Below are 17,836 nucleotides of genomic sequence, written 5' to 3'. Positions count from 1 at the left end.
TGACGATCATCAAGTCCACACGGCAGCATATATATGGTCGGCATTCACGGTGATACATTGTTCGCCATATATTTAAAACCGAATTCCGTCATTTTTATGAAGTTAAATGAAACGTTTACAGTTAATTGGTGAAGATTATACATCAAAGGTGTACATTAAGGTTCCATTAATATCAAATCCAACTTCCAACTAACCTATCCATTCACACACACACACACATTTGTATAGACAGAAGAAGAATCTTTAATTATAAATACCCTAACCAGTGACAACGTTTGTTGCACCAAACACATTTTGAATAACATAACTAGCAAACATATAAGTTTCCTACAGCTTTAGTGCTCGTATACTTGAAAAATGGCAAGGATGGCAATGATGGTCTTTTGTGTAGTAGTGACTTGCATGGTGGTGGCTGCACCCTATGCAGAGGCTATTACATGTGGTCAGGTGGTAAGCAACTTAGCTCCATGCCTTGGCTACCTAAAAAATGGTGGTGCTGTGCCATCGGGATGTTGCAGTGGGGTTACCGCACTCAATAACGCTGCACAATCAACCCCTGATCGTCAGACTGCTTGTGGCTGTTTAAAGAGTGCTTACTCAGCTAATTCCGGCATCAATGCTGGTAACGCTGCTGCCCTCCCCGGCATGTGTGGTGTCAACATCCCTTACAAGATCAGTCCTAGCACTGATTGCTCCAAGTATGTTCAAATATCTGTTTATTTTCTTCAATTTCCAGTTGATAGACTCATCGATCTACTGGCTTAAATCTTTCAGGAATAAAGTTTAATTGTATTGATGTGGTTTTTGCAGGGTGCAGTGAGTCCGTGATGTTTATGGATGTAATTGGAAGATTAGAATCATATATATCTAGATTACAATAATCATGGAGAACACTATTAATTATGTTTGAGAAAGACATGTATGACTGTATATGTCTCTATGATTTGTCTTGCATTTTCAAGTAAAATAGTGTTCCTGTTATCTTTGTAATGTCATCACCTTTTTTATATACCTCCCTGGCTCTCTCCTTTCTATATACCTGTCATTTTCACAGCACTTGCCAATTAAAGGCATGTAGATTCACAGCGTACTGGTGCATTATCTGTCTTCTGGTGGATCAAAATAAAGAACATTAATAGAAATGGCAAAAAAAATATCTCTGCGTATACACACATGAAGGAGGGAAAGTTTCTTGTGATACAAGTGAAATTTCTTTATAATCAATATCCTACTCAAATTCATGGTTTTCAAATCCTACAAAATAAAGTGTAACGTTGATATATTACTTGTACATATATAATACTAAAAAAAATAGGGGTGAAAGGTGTTTAGGTGGCTGTTTTGATATCAATTTTGTGGGGGTAGGCACTGGCTTAACTTATTTGGGTCTCTAAGTAAACAAAAAAATTATAGCCCATCGTTTTTATAACTTAAACCAAATCTCAATCTATTTCTTAATGCGTCTCAGCTAATCACTAAGATAAATATTAAGTTTGATGAGGTTTTGATCTCCCAACGTATGTGAGACTCAAAGGTAGAGTTCATATGAAGCAAGAGGATTGTCGAGTTTATATAAAAGAGGAGAGTTGGGTGAGTTTCATCCATGAACGATGTGGTATATCTTTAAGTAGTTTTCAAGATAAAATGAATGAAAGGTAAGCCAACAGATGGGAACATGAAACACTTAGTTTGATAAAACAATGCTTTTACCATTGGACAAAGTTCCAACACGTCATTATAACCAAAGAAATATGTATATATACATATATAGTTAATAAAATGAACTTTAAAATTGGAGCCCTTTAGAATTTGGGGCCTAAGCCCTTGTTTAGTTTCACAAAGGGTATAGTCCGAGTCGGACCTGGGTCATGTTAAAACAATATATATAAAGCTGACATGAGTGACCAAAAATAGATTAAAATACGGTAACATACGCATTGGTCTAAAAAAATCACAAGTGCATGATAGATTGTTCATACGAAATTTAAATTGAATAAAAATGATATGAACACAACAAATACAATTATTTGCAACATTTTTCAATGATCCAGTCACACTCTTGATTTTGAACATTCATTGAGACTCTACACATGTTTTATTCTAATTAGTTGTTTTTGGGTCCATATTTATTTTACAAATTTCTTCTCAATAGAAAAATGAATCTAACTATTTTATTTAATAATACCGCATAAATAAATTTTGAGATACCATTTAAAATAAATTATGTAGAATTTACAAACATTATGAGCACAAAAACACAAAATACCTAGTATTTACAAATATTATGAATATAACTCATAATACAAAGAACTATCCTTAAATTTATAGATAATTGTTCATGTAAACACAATTTTATTTATAAGTGATCTTTGATATAAATACAATTTAAAGTTTAGTAGTATTAAAGAATGTTGTTTTTTTTAGCAAATAAAGATTTTATTCCAAAGACTAGCAAAGAGCTAGAAAAATAATTAGGGATCAAAAAGGGTATTTTGAAGCCAAACATTCCAAGTATTTACATTTTTCTTATTTCTATTATTATATCACCCATAAGTAGTAACAATAACTTTCTCCTCAATCAATCTATTTGAGAAGTTCATCGATTGGAATACCTAATCATTTCGAAATCGCCAATTCATCCAAATTTTCGTCACTATAATCAGATCCACAACTTTCTTTTTCGGCTTTAATATATTCATCCTGTCAACCCATGACAAATCTCTGCAACGTTAATCATAGATGGGAAAGAAAGATCTAACCACTTAGAAATAACCCCCACAACCACCACCACATACACACATGCACATACTAGTACTATGATGTACCTGATGAAGTCTGAGCGAATCAATATGCTTCCTCGTATCTCCCGCCGAGAACTTACCATCCACTACAAATTCTCATTCCTATCTATTACGCTCCTAATACAACAACACGCCTTGAAACCTGGACAACAATCAGTCATAACACCTTCACACACAAAGGATCGCCAATCTCACACCTATGTCGAATCCCCCCATCTATCGGCTACAAGTGTAACATTCATAAAATTCATGAAAATTTTAAATTTTTAATTAAACCCAAAACCATCATTGTTTATGAATTGTTTTCAAAATATGTTTCAACATCAGATAAATCCCAAGATCATAAGACAAAAACATGTGGATTTGCACAATCATGTCTTCGCATTCCCACGATCCTCTGAGGTACCTAAAACATAATCCAAAACTATAAGCCCAAAGCTTGATGAGTTCCCCCAATATACCGATACATAACAAATAGCAAATATAATAACAACATGTACGGTGTCCACGATTTAATAGCCTGGATTACCCCTGATCCCACATCATAATTATGGCTTGCCCTTGGCCCACAGCTTATGCCTGGCTTGCTCCCTGGCATGATCAGTCATTGGACTGAATGCCACCAATCGCTCAGTACGGGTCTGGCATGCCCTTCCCAGCTCTCAGCTCGTATTTGGAATACTCATGAGTCCATCGTATGAGTCTGACATGCCCTCCTTGGCCCAGCTCATATCTGGCATACTCTAGGGTTTGTTGGCTACAACACAATGCACTACTACCTCAACCCAACCCACACAATATGTCGACATATAACATATAATATCATATACAGATAAACATGTAATATCACAGGCAGTCCTATTGATCTACTAGACTAGCATATCAAGACTAGCATTCATATCTATATCATACTCATCATATCAACAATATCAGGTTGTCAAACCAATGGGCTTGCCTTGGTGCCTTCGACTAAAAAGTATAGTGAGGAAAACTCTCCTCACAAAGTCAAACCACACTAAAACCTTTAACTGCTGGCTCACGAAAAATCTTGAGCTGTCACAACAAACAAACATATAATTAACAACTAGATTACCATAATTTACTAAGGATTCATACTTAGGGTAAATGGCCACTTTACCCTATCCCTAATTAGGCTATGACCCGGGCCCAAAATTCTTGGTCTAAGAAGGCCCAACAATAAATAATCGCACAAAGCCAAAACTGGGCCCAATTTCCCAAATAAGGCCCAACTCCTATTGGGGCTTTTCTCTAAGCTTCAATACTTTACTTAGCCGAAAATGCTCAGTACTCAGATTGTCGAATAAAGGCCTGGACAGTTAGGCCCAAAAGGTGGCCCAACTTGAAGCCCAAGCTAGCAAAACCCCAATAGGTTGAGTACGCAGGGCGTACTCAGCTGTACGTTCAACATACCCGCCTTGACCAGAAAGCGTGCCGCTGACCACCTACGCCTGATGTACTCCTTGGTTTGCATTACGTGCATTGTGGCCATGCACGTCTTCATTAAACTGTTAATACATCACGTCCAGACATCCCAAATCAAATCTACACCTAAAAAGGTGTCCCAAACCAGAAAGTTGGAGTTATGCATGCCCAATAAATTGTAACGACCCAAAAATCAAGGGTAAAATTTTCATTTTTCAATACTGTCAAAACATATATGTCTTTAAATCCAAACATTCCAATAACATGATTAATCAAAAATATTCATCAGAGTTCGTCCCAAAATCATATATTGCGGAAACACGGTTGTGTGCACTGTGATCAAGCTGAGCCCTTCCTTTCCAAACAATGATACCTGAAACCATCAACAAAACTGTAAGCATGAAGCTTAGTGAGTTCCCCAGAGCATACCCATACAATCCACATAATCACTTAATCCGTATAAGCTATAACAACACATAACCCATATCAATCACATAAGCCATGCATATGAACATATAAGGATGTCGTGAGCTCCTCCCAGGGTCTTTATACCGTCATTCCATGGGCTCCCCTATGGTCTTTACCTAGGAATGTCATGGGCTCCCCAACATGGTCTTATATCGAACTGCTATGGGCTCCCCCGGGGTCTTCCATGTAATAACCACATAATGAACTAGTATATCATATACCACAGAAGTATCTGTCATACCACCTAACAAATACATAAACATATAAGGATTCTGTGGGCTCCCCCAGGGTCTTATACCATCATGCCATAGGCTACCCCACATGGTCTTTACATAGAAATGTCATGTGCTCCCCCACATGGTCTTATATCGAACTGCCACGGGCTCCCCCGGGATGTTCCATGCAATAACTTTTAATCACTAGCATACCACTTAGCATAAGGCTAACTACTATACCACATATCTCTACTACAACTAGTGTACCACATAACATAAAATGGGCCGGCCTTATTGCCTTCGACCCATTAGTATGGTGAGGAGACTCACCTTACACTGCTGAAGTCCCGTGGATAAACCCTAGCTGCTGGTTGACAGGTTCCCGAATTGTCGATCATCAAAACCAAACCCAATTAATAATTGGGTTCCAATACACAACCATATTCCACACTTAGGGTAAATGGACCATTTTACCCTTAACCTAGCTTGGTTCAAAACCAAGGGCCAAACTCACACCCTGAAGGCCCAAAAGCCCAATAGTCAACCAAGGCCTAACATATGGCCCAATTTTCCAAATTCGGCCCAAACCTCTACATGGACTTATTTTAAGGCCTAACCAATTATTCTAGTCCAAACAATTGGCATTTTGATGGCCCATTAGCTAATAATCCTCAAGGCCAAAATATGGCCTACTTATGGCCTAATTTTCCAAATTGGACCCAAGCCTCTCTAATGGGTATTATCCTAAGCACAATAATTTCCCTTAGTCCATAAATATGTTCCCAATTGGCCCGCAAAGGCCCACAACAACTTAGTCTAATAAATGGCCAACAAGCATCCAAACCCAATTAAGATTTTTCACATAAAATGACGATTAGGGTTAAGTGTTCCAACTTAACCCATTAAGGACTTAATCCATTAAGTCCAAACATACAATGAAATTGGGCTTGAGTCAAAATGCGGGTCCCGATAAGTCCAAATCAGCAATCCCAAAATTAGGGTTATCTAAACCCTAATTAGGGTTTCCAACCCAATCATAGCCCAATAGCCCCAAAACTAAGTCCTTATATCAATTAGGGCTTCATTAGGCCCACTAGGGTCCCATAAGGCCCATTAGGGTTTCATAAGGCGGGCACCACCCACTACCACCTCGGGTAGTGGTTGTCGACGATGGTTCACGGCGGCGGCCACCACCTCACAGTGGTGGTTATGAGTTTCTTTTATTATTATTCCAGCACGATTACACTTTACAAAGAAAAACCTAAAATAATACACACACACACTAATACAAACACACACAAAACAACCCTAGTAGTGGCCGACGTGTAACGATCGTCTTCCGAGGTATAAATTTATTTAGATTCCCAAGTTTTATGTGGGGTTATAATAGAATTGTGTATAGGATTGGGCCTCTTGTTTTGGGCCAAGCCATAGTCTTCCTATAAGCCGTACGCGAGGCGTAAACCCGTTGTACGTTGGGCGTAGTGACTTAATGAAACGCGGGGAGGAAAAGCGTACGTGCAGTGTACCATATGGTACGCCCAACGTACGCGGCCAGAGGAAAAACCCTAATTTTAGGGGTTTAAGGCTATATAAACCCCATTATAGCCTCCATCCCTGTTTTCCCATCAGCCTCCTCACTCTTAGAATACCCTAGTTCGTCCCTTTCTCCATGTTGTGTCTGTGTTTGATCTTTTGAGCTCATTTTTGTGAAGAAAAGTTGGGAAGAAGAAGAAGAGAAGTGGAAGAAGGAGAACTTGAGCACCTTGAGCTCATAGATTTGGGTTCATTCACTCATTTGGCATTCGAAAGAGGTATAAAGCTTCCAACTTTCCTCTTGTAAGCATAGATCTAAGAGTTTTTGGAAGTTGGACTTTTTAGGTCCAAAGGAAGGACCTTTATCATGCAACTTCGTTTCCGGAGCTTGGGATTGCTATCCTTGAAGCTCAAGTGCCCCCATAGCAATAAAGTTTCGATTTTTGAGGCTCTCATGAAGCCATGCATGAGATCTAGCCTCCTTCTTGGTTATAAATGGTTGTTTTTAGAAGTTTGAGTTTAAGAGAGTATTGTAAGCCATCAAGTAAGAAACTTTATGGTTTCAGACGTAGGATAAGACCTGGATCTAAGATTTTAGCTTTTGACCCGGATTATTAAGCACTTAATGAGACTTTGGCTTAACAGGGTTGTATGCTGGACGTACAAGGAGGTACACGCCGCGTACCAGCCAGTAGCCAGTACGCTCAACGTATCTCCGTGTACGCCCCGCATACGCTACCAGTTTGGGCTTCGAGCGCTTGGGCCTCGGTGTGGACTGAGTTTGGGATTTAGGGTCTTTGGGCTTTAGTGGCCTTCAGAATTCTGTATTATGGGCCAAAGCTTACTATTGGGCTTGGGTAAGGCCCAATAAAGGGCTTTGGGCCCAATGGAGAAAATTGGGCCATTAGTGGGCTTTTAGTGGGGCCATGGATGGGCTTAGAAGGAATTGAGGGTTTTGGGCCATGTTGTGACCCATGCCATAACATGGGTAAAATGGTCATTTTACCCATAGGAGAATCCCTATTCTCATTTAGTATTTTACTCCCCATGATAGTTGGGAAGCAATCGGAGCAACAGTCGGGGATTTCTCATTCAGGAGTTCAGCAGTCAACATCACGAGGTGAGTTTCCTTCTAGTAGGAACGGGTCTAAGGCCACAATGTCGGCCCGTTTAGCTAGCAGTAGTTTCCAGAATTCGGTATGATGCAATAGTTAGTATGTTTAATGCCTTCGTGGCTCAGACAGGATTTATGTGTTATGTGTTCCGGGCTATGGCTCGATGCAGTATACAGTTTATGTGTTCATGCTAGTTGATATGTTTATGCTATGCTATGTTATGCTCAGTCAGTATCCGGACTTCGGTCCGATGCAGGCGACAAGGTCCCAATCAGCTCCGGATTTCGGTCCGATGCAGTTAGTTCCGGACTTCGGTCCGATGTAGCGGACAAGGTCCCAGTCAGTTCCTGACTTTGGTCCGATGTAGTTTCCAGACTCCGATCCAATACAGAGGGCAAGGCCCTGGTTAATTCTGGACTTCGGTCCGATGCAGTTTTCGGACTTCGGTACGATGAAGTGGGCAAGGCCCAGTATGTGTTTACATGTTATTGTATGGTATGTGGTAGTTTGGGGGAGCTCACTAAGCTTCGTGCTTACAGTTTCAGCTTTGGTTTCAGGTACTTCCGCAAGCAAAGGGAAGAGCTCGGGTGGATGGCATCGCACACACCACAACTTCAGTATTTGTCCTGGGAGTATGTTTTGATTCTTAGTTTGACTTGATACAGTTGTTTCACGACATTTTATTATGATTTGAGATATTTGACGTATGGTTTTGTGATATGTTGTTCAGTATATGATTTTTATTATTATTAAAACAAAAAAAAAGTTTGGCTCGTATTTTTGGGATGTTACACGAAAGTGGCATATGGTGGCAGCCACCACCTCACGGTGGTGGTGGTGGCTTTTTCGGCCAAATAAACCCCACACACAACACATACCCGTACATAAATACACCCCACGAAGATTAGCACAATACAACAGCATACCCTCCCGTTGCAAACTACGAACTCAGCCACATTGGTGGCAAGTGACAACCGGAAATACCACAGAAGGTGGTCACTCAAGGCTTAGGGTGGCGTCGGGAATAGCTAGGTGTAGCACCACTGGAACGGAGAAGAGATGTGACTGGGAGCGACGGCAGCGGCACTCACAATGTCACCGGCAGCGGCTAAGGCGTTTTGATGGCATAGTAGCTGCGACAATGCAAAAGTGGGACGGTGATACTCCTATTCCCGACTTCTCTTCTTATTGGAAATGACAGTAGCGACAACAACAAGGTGAAACGGGTTGTAGTGGCATCGCGAAGTGAGGCAGCAGCAAGCGGTCGTTCGGCTCTTCGTTTGCTGGAGAACAAGAGGGAGCGGGCGGTGCGGCGCCAGAGACTAAAGAGGGTAGTGGTTGTAACAGCCTCTAGGGTTACGGTTTGTTTGGAGGGTTTATATAACCATGTCCTACAACTTGTTGCTATATTGGCATGAATGGCCCCTCAGTCTCCCTTCTTTTTCAAAACAAGTTCACAAGTTACCCTTTTAACCTCAACTTCCGAAAACCATTCCAAATCAAGTCCAAAATGTTACTAATCAGCCCCTACCTCCATAAATCCTTACATATCTATTTATTTATTAAATAAACTAAATGTTACAACTCTCCCCCACTTAAATTAGATTTCGTCCTCGAAATAATTCTTTACCTGCCGACAACTTGGACGACATAGTCACAACCACAAGCATACCATAGCCTCTCTAAGGGAACCAAAACCGACCCCAAAGGGTTTTGAAACCCGAATATGAATGAATTCCTTGCAACATGATCGCTTGTACTCCGTCTGAGATCTATAGTCTTGAGATGGTCTGCCTCCTTGATCGATCGCCCGCATCAAATCATTGTCGAGTGCATTGTACTGGTCTCCCAAATGGCTATTCAACTTATGACATTATTTAGTCCAACAGTAACCAACTTAGTATACGCCCCGAATGACAGGCAACCCTACACACGGATCCCAAATCACTGAACCCATTTTGACTCTTCTGGCTACCACTTGCTGCTTTTTGAATGTCGCCGAGACCTCTCTAATCTCACTTTATTTGTCAACTACTCAGAATATCAGACACCTAACTGATTGTTGGGTCAAAAACACACGTAGCAGTCCCGTGCGACCTCCGAAGGATACATTGTCTAACTATAACTACACTATCTTTACAACCACTCATGGCTCCTTCAATCCATTCGATCCATCGGATCTTGATAGGCTGACAACCTGTCGCCACTGAATCCAACGCAAAAAGGTGAATGCTACCAGAATAATTGTAGTCTTACATCACAAGCGGTCTCCTTCGACCTACCATTCCCTGATTCTAATTATATTGTGACCTTCTCACCACCTTGTGAACTGGCCCACACTGGCCTAAGCCATCCGAACGAATCCATGAATATCACAGCTACCCTACAATATGTCTTTATCTCCCACACTATTTGGTTGTTGTGAATACTACAGCTCCTCGTAGTCTCACAACACTTTCCACACTATCTGGTTAGTAGTGAATGCTACGGTTCCCTCGTAGTCTTACAACAGTTTCACCCTACTAACCATGAGTGAATGATACGGCTCCTCCGTAGTCTTACAACACTTTCATCATAACTAAAGATTAGTGAATTCTACGGCTCCCCCGTAGTCTTACAACACTTTCACCCTACTGACCATGAGTGAATGCTACGGCTCCCCCATAGTCTTAAAACACTTTCATCATAACCAACCATTAGTGAATGCTACGGCTCCTCGGTAGTCTTACAACACTTCCATACCATTTGACCATTACTGAATGCTATGGCTCCCCCGTAGTCTGACAACACTTTCATACCAACTGACCATTAGTGAATGCTACGGCTCCTCCGTAGTCTTACAACACCCTCATCCTAACACAATCGTAGCCGAATACCTTACCCATAATCTATTTATTCGAAATGCATGCACAGTCGAGCATGCACTCCACCGAACACCCGAACTGAACTCCATTCCTGTCTGGAGCCCCAACCTGTCTACCCAAATTTTTTTTATCAAGGCCCTAAGAAGACGCAATTCACATGACGGGGAGTCTTACTGGACTTTAAACTGGCACAACCTACAAACCAAATAGCCACTTGGGCCGCCATTTTCCTCGATGAGGATGAGAAACCCATCCCAGTCTCATACATGTCCCTGTCCTGAATACCTGCGCGATTCTCCCCCACTTAGATTCGAGTAAATCTTCATAATACATGAGATTTGAAGGATTCTCGATCCTTCTTACTCTTTAATAACCAACTGTTGACAACTTGCTTCTTGTCTGTATGAGTGTTCTATTACTGGCCCAAATCCCCAAGGACCACGCTACTCCTAAAGATCAGACAAACACTTCCCGAATCCCAGTGAGACTAATAATCTCAGACATCTTGAAATGATGCCCCACCTATATCTTGAAGTCCAAATAACCGATGCCTAGAACAAAGCCTCAACAGTAAACCACTTCCCCTGGCTCTTCTAAAAGTCGGCCCAAGCATAATGGTTGATTCAGCAATCCTGACCTTAGACCTTCCGCATCACGTGTCTGAATCGATCTCAACCATAAACCCAGATACCGTTTGATGCTCCAATCCATCAAAGAGGAAAACTGCCTTTTCTAACCATTTTGTAACTCATGATATGCAAATAGTATACGACAATGTTTGAAGGCATATTCCAAACACAAACAATGAAGCAAACCCATAGATACGCCTACTAAAACCCTTGAAATGAAAAACTCGCTTGTGCATTTTCCCGCAAGAACTACACTGAATCCCCTCTTCCCAACATGTTCCAAATCAATCCCTGCTCTCGAGCTCTAGAAATCATATCACTCAGGGTCTCGTAGCCTGGCACACTCACCAGCTCAATCGTCCACGATGGAACTACAGTAGTTGAAGCAACCTCTGCCCTAAGTTGGGCTACAAAGTACCCCCAAGACCTAATCTCTCATCTCCAAAGTGTAGTAGATCGCACAATCAATCCTTGCCTCCTGATACTAGAGATCCAAGGCGAATTCAAAATCCTGGAAGTCCTTCTGCTAATTGGCTCTCCACCGAAGCTGGGACCAAACCTTGGTCCTTCCCCTTGCGTGCTCATTCGCATTCCACACAACAGCTATCCTCACAGTCTAATCGTAACAATTAATTCTCCTTCCCATGATTCTTAGATTCTCCTAGACTTTCCCTGATTTGAGTATGGATCCAGTGCTTTAAGTAGTACAGGCCCAATACTACCTTCCACACTTATCCATACTTTCCTCCAGGATCATCCTGAATCCTCTAAGTCACCTACTCCCATGATGTACTAAATGTTTGCTAAGCAACAATAAAATATCCACCGAAGCACCTCCTAGGCCCCCTTAGGTTTCCAACCTCACTGAACCGCCCCACTAACTCACTAGAGCATATTCTAGGCTTTCCTAGGTTCCCAACCTTGCCCTGCCATCAGCTGCTGAAAAACTCCCCATGATGTCGGCCATCTACCTCCTGGATATTTTCATATCCACTTAGTAGTTGACTCCCATCACTAAAGAGTTCCACAAAGCACCAAGCAAGCAACATTCGTGTAGTAGCACCCCGATCCAAAGAAATATCATCGAACATTCAACCCACATATCACAACTCATGCTGTCCATATCCATCCATCCTTACTGTCGGCTACCTTATGCATGCAAATTGTACACAAAACAGGATCTAATAGACCGTCGTATAATAGACTCTACCATAGGACCACAACCAGACGAGGAACAGGAAATAAGGCCAAATCAATTACTCTAAGGCTATAAGATCCTAGCCGTATACAATTTTAAAAGCATACACATAGCAGTTACTAATACCAATAAGCATTCTCATTCTAGCATGACATCAAATATTCCCAAGGCTACAAGCACCACATATCAGGCCAACCTATTGTTGACTACTCAGCACTAGCATGCAAGTCTATCAGCTCATACAAAATATACATACATCTCCCCTAACCCTAACTAGCATGAGATTCACATATTCATAAACCAAGTCATAACAGACAACACATGTGGGTATTCTGGGAAACTTACTTGTGCTCGGCTGATTGCATGCACCATACCCTTTCTTATCTTAGAAATTCTTTACTTAAAACATTTTCCTTTTGAAAACTCAACAAATCCTCAGTTTGAGTTCAGACACACCCGAAAGTATGTCTAAATCCCTCAGACCAAGGCTCTGATACCAACTTGTAACGACCCAAAAATTAAGCATAAAAATTTCATTTTTCAATATTGTCAAAATATATATGTCTTTAAATCCAAACATTCCAAAAACATGATTAATTAAAAACATTCATCAAAGTTCGTCCCAAAATCATATATTGCGGAAGCACATGTGTGTACACTTTGATCAAACTGAGCCCTTCCTTTCCAAACAATGATACCTGAAACCATAAACAAAATTGTAAGCATGAAGCTTAGTGAGTTCCCTAGAGCATACCCACACAATCCACATAATTACTTAATATGTATCAGCTATAACAACACATAATCCATATCAATCACATAATCCATACATATGAACATATAAGGATGCCGTGGGCTCCCCCCCCCCCCCCCCAAGGGTCTTATACCTTCATTCCACGGGTTCCCCCATGGTCTTTACCTGGGATTGCCATGGGCTCCCCATATGGTCTTATATCCACTGCCACAGACTCCCCCCGGGGTCTTCCATGCAAGTATCACAAAGACAACTAGCATATCACACATCACATAAACAACTAGTATACCACATCCCACATAAACAACTAATATACTACATATCACATAAACAATGCATATAAACATATAAGGATGTTGTGGGCTCCCCCAGGGTCCTACTCCAGGATGTCATGGGCTCTCCCACATGGTCTTACAATTATGTGTCATTAGCTCCCCCCATGGTCTTTACCTAGGAATGTCATGGGCTTCCCCACATGGTCTTATTTCCAACTGCCACGAGCTCCCCCTAGGGTCATCCATGCAATAACCACATAATCAACTAGCATATCATATATCACAGAAGTATCTATTATACTACCTAAGACATACATAAATATATATGGATGTTGTGGGCTCCCCTAGCGTGTTATAGCACCGTGTCATGGACTACACCACATGGTCTTTACCCGGGAATGCCATGGGCTCCCCCACATGGTGTTATTTCCAACTGCCACGGGCTCACCCGGGGTCTTCCATGCTTAGTGTGTTCCCCCAAAGTACCAACACACTACATCTCAAACGAAGCATGTAAATATGAGCCTTCAACAAGACTGGGTTGCCTTGCATCTAGACTGCACTACAGGCCTTCGGCCTAACTGGAACGCCTCGTAGGGCCTACAGTATATCTGGACCGCCCCAGGTGTCTTGGCCTTCTACATAAAGCATAACTCCCTCAACCTAACCAAAATATGTCGACATATGTAACAAACAAACATAACACATAACCAACAAATACAAATAACCATACAGATCTACGACTGAATGACATATTAGCATAACACTATCCTATGACTAGGATAAAATAATCTATTGGGCTGACATTGATGACTTGACCCACGACTACACTAAGGAAAACTCACATCTCAGTCTGAAAAGATATCTAACAGAACACAGCTCCAAATGACAATTCAACTGGTCACCTAAACACTAAATAATGGCCGATCTCAAATACCACTCAAATTATCTAAAATACCCTTAGGTCAAACATGGTCAAAGGTTTAAGTTCAAAGTAAAAAAACTAGCCGAGTCAACCCTGTCGAGTGTGTTTGACGTACTCATCTGTATGTTGGGTGTACTCTTCTTGGCCCAGGACGGTGTACGCACAACGTACTAATTTGGTACGTGTAGCGTACGTACACAGTCAGCCCCATCTATTATTAAAAGCTTAATACATCAAGTCCCTTTGTCCAAAATCAGGTCCATGCTCTAAATGTCGTCTTTAACCATATAGTGTCCAACTTTATGGTCTTACATGCCCAATAAGTGCTTAGCACTAAAAACCTTTAGTACTTAACCTATTAATACCTTGTAACTCATGCATGGAAGGTAAGAAATGATCAAGAACATGTTTTTATGCTTCTAGACACCTCAAAACTTCTGAAATAGCAACTTAAATGGACTGGAGTAGCCCATAGTGAAAATATCAAACTAATGGACCAAAATGACACAAACTTCATGGCTAACTTAGATCTATGCATAGTTTCATCAAGTTCAAAGCTTTTTACCACCAAATGATGCCAAATTGTGATGGGATTTTGGATTCAAAAAGTGCTACTTCTCCAAGATGATCTTCTCTTCTTCCTCTCTCCTTCAAGGTAACCAAAACACACTCACACACACACAAAGCTTGAGAGTGCTCAAAAGTGGATTAGGGTTTGTTTTGGGACGTAGGTAAGCTGGTGGCTAATGAAAGAAGGCCGGTTGCGGACTTAATGATGTTCAAATAGGATCCAAACCCTAAAAATTAATGTTTGGGGATCATGCATGGATGCCCTGCATACGCTTGGTATGCCCACCGTACATGACCTCAGCCCAAATATTTCCAAAATGCCATTGTAGACCATCTTGCAACATTTCTCATACACAAGGGCTAAATACAATAAATCTTCATACTTAGGGCTTAATTTGGAAATACTTCATCGTCAGGATGTTATAGAAGTACAAATTTAAGACTTAGCTTCTGATTGAGTGAATTCCATGGGAAATAGTGACCTCGAAGCCTCAATCGCGATTATTAATTGGTTCCAATGCCTAAATCCGAATCAGTTAATCACTATTAGCGAGAACCAAAGTGTCGTTGCCTTTTCCCAAAATATTTATGATTCTCGCTGCCACTTACGTCGTTTCCTTTCTCGCATGTTAACCTATTTGGGCAAAAAAGTGATCATAACCTTTTATAAAATTGGGGAAAAAGTTGGGCCTAATATTTGGGTAGGCCCTAGTCACAAGCACATTCTAAACATCCCTTGGACCGGCCACACTTATAGCTTATATTTTGTTGTTTCTTAACTTCTTTGCATTTGATCTTTTTTTTTCATTAGCTTTTATCTTTATAAAATTATTTCTCCATCCAAAAAGAATGATAACACTTGGCTAGTAAATATAATAAAATAATAAAAAAAGAGAGTATTAAGTCTATCCCTTGTCAACACTTAGACCTTATAATTACTTTTAATACTTGATTCCTCATGCAGTTTTATTATTTCACAATAAATTTTCTACAAGTTCAAAATTTGTTGATCCTGTTTCTGCCTATAGAAAAACACTTTTAGATCTTTTTTTTTTTGCTATATATTTCTACAACTCTATCAGTTAAACGTGTTTCTACTTATAAAAAATATTTTGTTTTGTTTGTCCTAGGAAAAAATTATAAAAGTTTTTCATGTGATTTATTATACAGTACATAATTAAAAAAAAATTAGATCTTTTAGTCGGTACTATCAGAAATGTGTAGGTAAACCAGACATAGGAAACCTTTTGCGAGCATTTTCCGAGGGACAATTTTCGGACAAATATATGTTGAATATATGTTGTTCGAAGTACCAACTGACTTCACACACAACTCATTTTCATATAATTATGAGTAATTATGAGGCATTTGTGACTAAAAACTAAGCATGACACTAATTGGTGACAATGTTTCGGAAACATTTCCGACAAAATGAGCTCACAGATGCAGATTAAAAAAATTGAGGGGAGCATTACAAAGTTATCTCATAAAATCGGCGAAACCACAAACCCAGTGTTGTTTTAAACCTTATGTATCTACTAAAAACATTGTAATATGTATTAAAAACTTAAATATGTTGATTATACTAAATATCAAGATATAAAAACAATATCTTTTGCTACAGAAAAACAAAATCATTTTGGGTAAACTCTTTAGTCATCTTCTTTAATTTACTAATATATTTTATTACTTTCATTTATTTACTCTTTCAATTATATATGCCTACCGACTGCCAGATATGCAAGTGAGTAATGTTGGTGTACATCGTGTCTCGAGAAAAAACAAAATGCATTTATTGATAATTGAAGATAATAAAGTCCACACGGCCGCATATATATGGTCGGCATTCACAGTGATACATTGTTCGCCATATATTTAAAACCGAATTCCGTCGTTTTTATGAAGTTAAATGAAATGTTTACAGTTAATCGGTGAAGATTATACATCAAAGGTGTACATTAAGGTTCCATTAATATCAAATCCAACTTCCAGCTAACCTATCCATTCACACACACACACACATTTGTATAGACAGAAGAAGAATCTTTAATTATAAATACCCTAACCAGTGACAACGTTTGTTGCACCAAACACATTTTGAATAACATAACTAGCAAACATATAAGTTTCCTACAGCTTTAGTGCTCGTATACTTGAAAAATGGCAAGGATGGCAATGATGGTCTTTTGTGTAGTAGTCACTTGCATGGTGGTGGCTGCACCCTATGCAGAGGCTATTACTTGTGGTCAGGTGGTAAGCAACTTAGCTCCATGCCTTGGCTACCTAAAAAATGGTGGTGCTGTGCCATCGGGATGTTGCAGTGGGGTTACCGCACTCAATAACGCTGCACAATCAACCCCTGATCGTCAGACTGCTTGTGGCTGTTTAAAGAGTGCTTACTCAGCTAATTCCGGCATCAATGCTGGTAACGCTGCTGCCCTCCCCGGCATGTGTGGTGTCAACATCCCTTACAAGATCAGTCCTAGCACTGATTGCTCCAAGTATGTTAAAATATCTGTTTATTTTCTTCAATTTCCAGTTGATAGACTCATCGATCTACTGGCTTAAATCTTTCACGAATAAAGTTTAATTGTATTGATGTGGTTTTTGCAGGGTGCAGTGAGTCCGTGATGTTTATGGATGTTTGGAAGATTAGAAGCATATATATCTAAATTACAATAATTATAGAGAACACTATTAATTGTGTTTGAGAAAGACATGTATGACTGTAGATGTCTCTATGATTTGTAGTGCATTTTCAAGTAAAATAGTGTTCCTGTTATCTTTGTAATGCCATCACCTTTTTTATATACCTCCCTCGGTCTCTCCTTTTATATTCCTGTCATTTTGACAGCACCTGCCAATTAAAGGCATGTAGATTCACAGTCTCATTTATATTTAAAAGTTATTTAGAGGATGCTAAAGTTTATCTCACATCATTGAAAATCAATTTGCAAAAAAGAAAATTCACCATATCTTGATGTATAAGGTCATCCGTTATACCCACTACTAACCACTATAGTAGTGAGTGTCACCTCATCAC

At 40.1% G+C, this 17,836-nt stretch overlaps 2 protein-coding genes across 2 annotated transcripts; both read left to right on the top strand.

The window, feature by feature from the left end:
- The first annotated feature begins 269 nt into the window (after nucleotides 1–269).
- On the top strand, nucleotides 270–1,053 carry LOC111915891 (non-specific lipid-transfer protein). Its single transcript, XM_023911527.3, has 2 exons — nucleotides 270–698; nucleotides 811–1,053. Exons 1-2 carry the CDS (start codon nucleotides 358–360, stop codon nucleotides 818–820), a joined length of 351 nt encoding a protein of 116 aa, XP_023767295.1. The 5' UTR covers nucleotides 270–357; the 3' UTR covers nucleotides 821–1,053.
- A 15,823-nt stretch (nucleotides 1,054–16,876) lies between these two features.
- LOC111915890 (non-specific lipid-transfer protein) lies at nucleotides 16,877–17,627 on the top strand. Its single transcript, XM_023911526.3, has 2 exons — nucleotides 16,877–17,294; nucleotides 17,407–17,627. Exons 1-2 carry the CDS (start codon nucleotides 16,954–16,956, stop codon nucleotides 17,414–17,416), a joined length of 351 nt encoding a protein of 116 aa, XP_023767294.1. The 5' UTR covers nucleotides 16,877–16,953; the 3' UTR covers nucleotides 17,417–17,627.
- Nucleotides 17,628–17,836: the final 209 nt, after the last annotated feature.

This window comes from Lactuca sativa, chromosome 1 (assembly GCF_002870075.4).
Source record: "Lactuca sativa cultivar Salinas chromosome 1, Lsat_Salinas_v11, whole genome shotgun sequence".
NCBI lineage: Eukaryota > Viridiplantae > Streptophyta > Magnoliopsida > Asterales > Asteraceae > Lactuca > Lactuca sativa.
Note: the sequence above shows the minus strand (reverse complement) of the source record. Positions and strands in the feature narration are given on the sequence as shown.

Coding starts and splice junctions, on each gene's coding strand:
- LOC111915891 (XM_023911527.3), top strand. CDS start 358: ATGGCAAGGATGGCAATGATGGTCTTTTGTGTAGTAGTGACTTGCATG.
- LOC111915890 (XM_023911526.3), top strand. CDS start 16,954: ATGGCAAGGATGGCAATGATGGTCTTTTGTGTAGTAGTCACTTGCATG.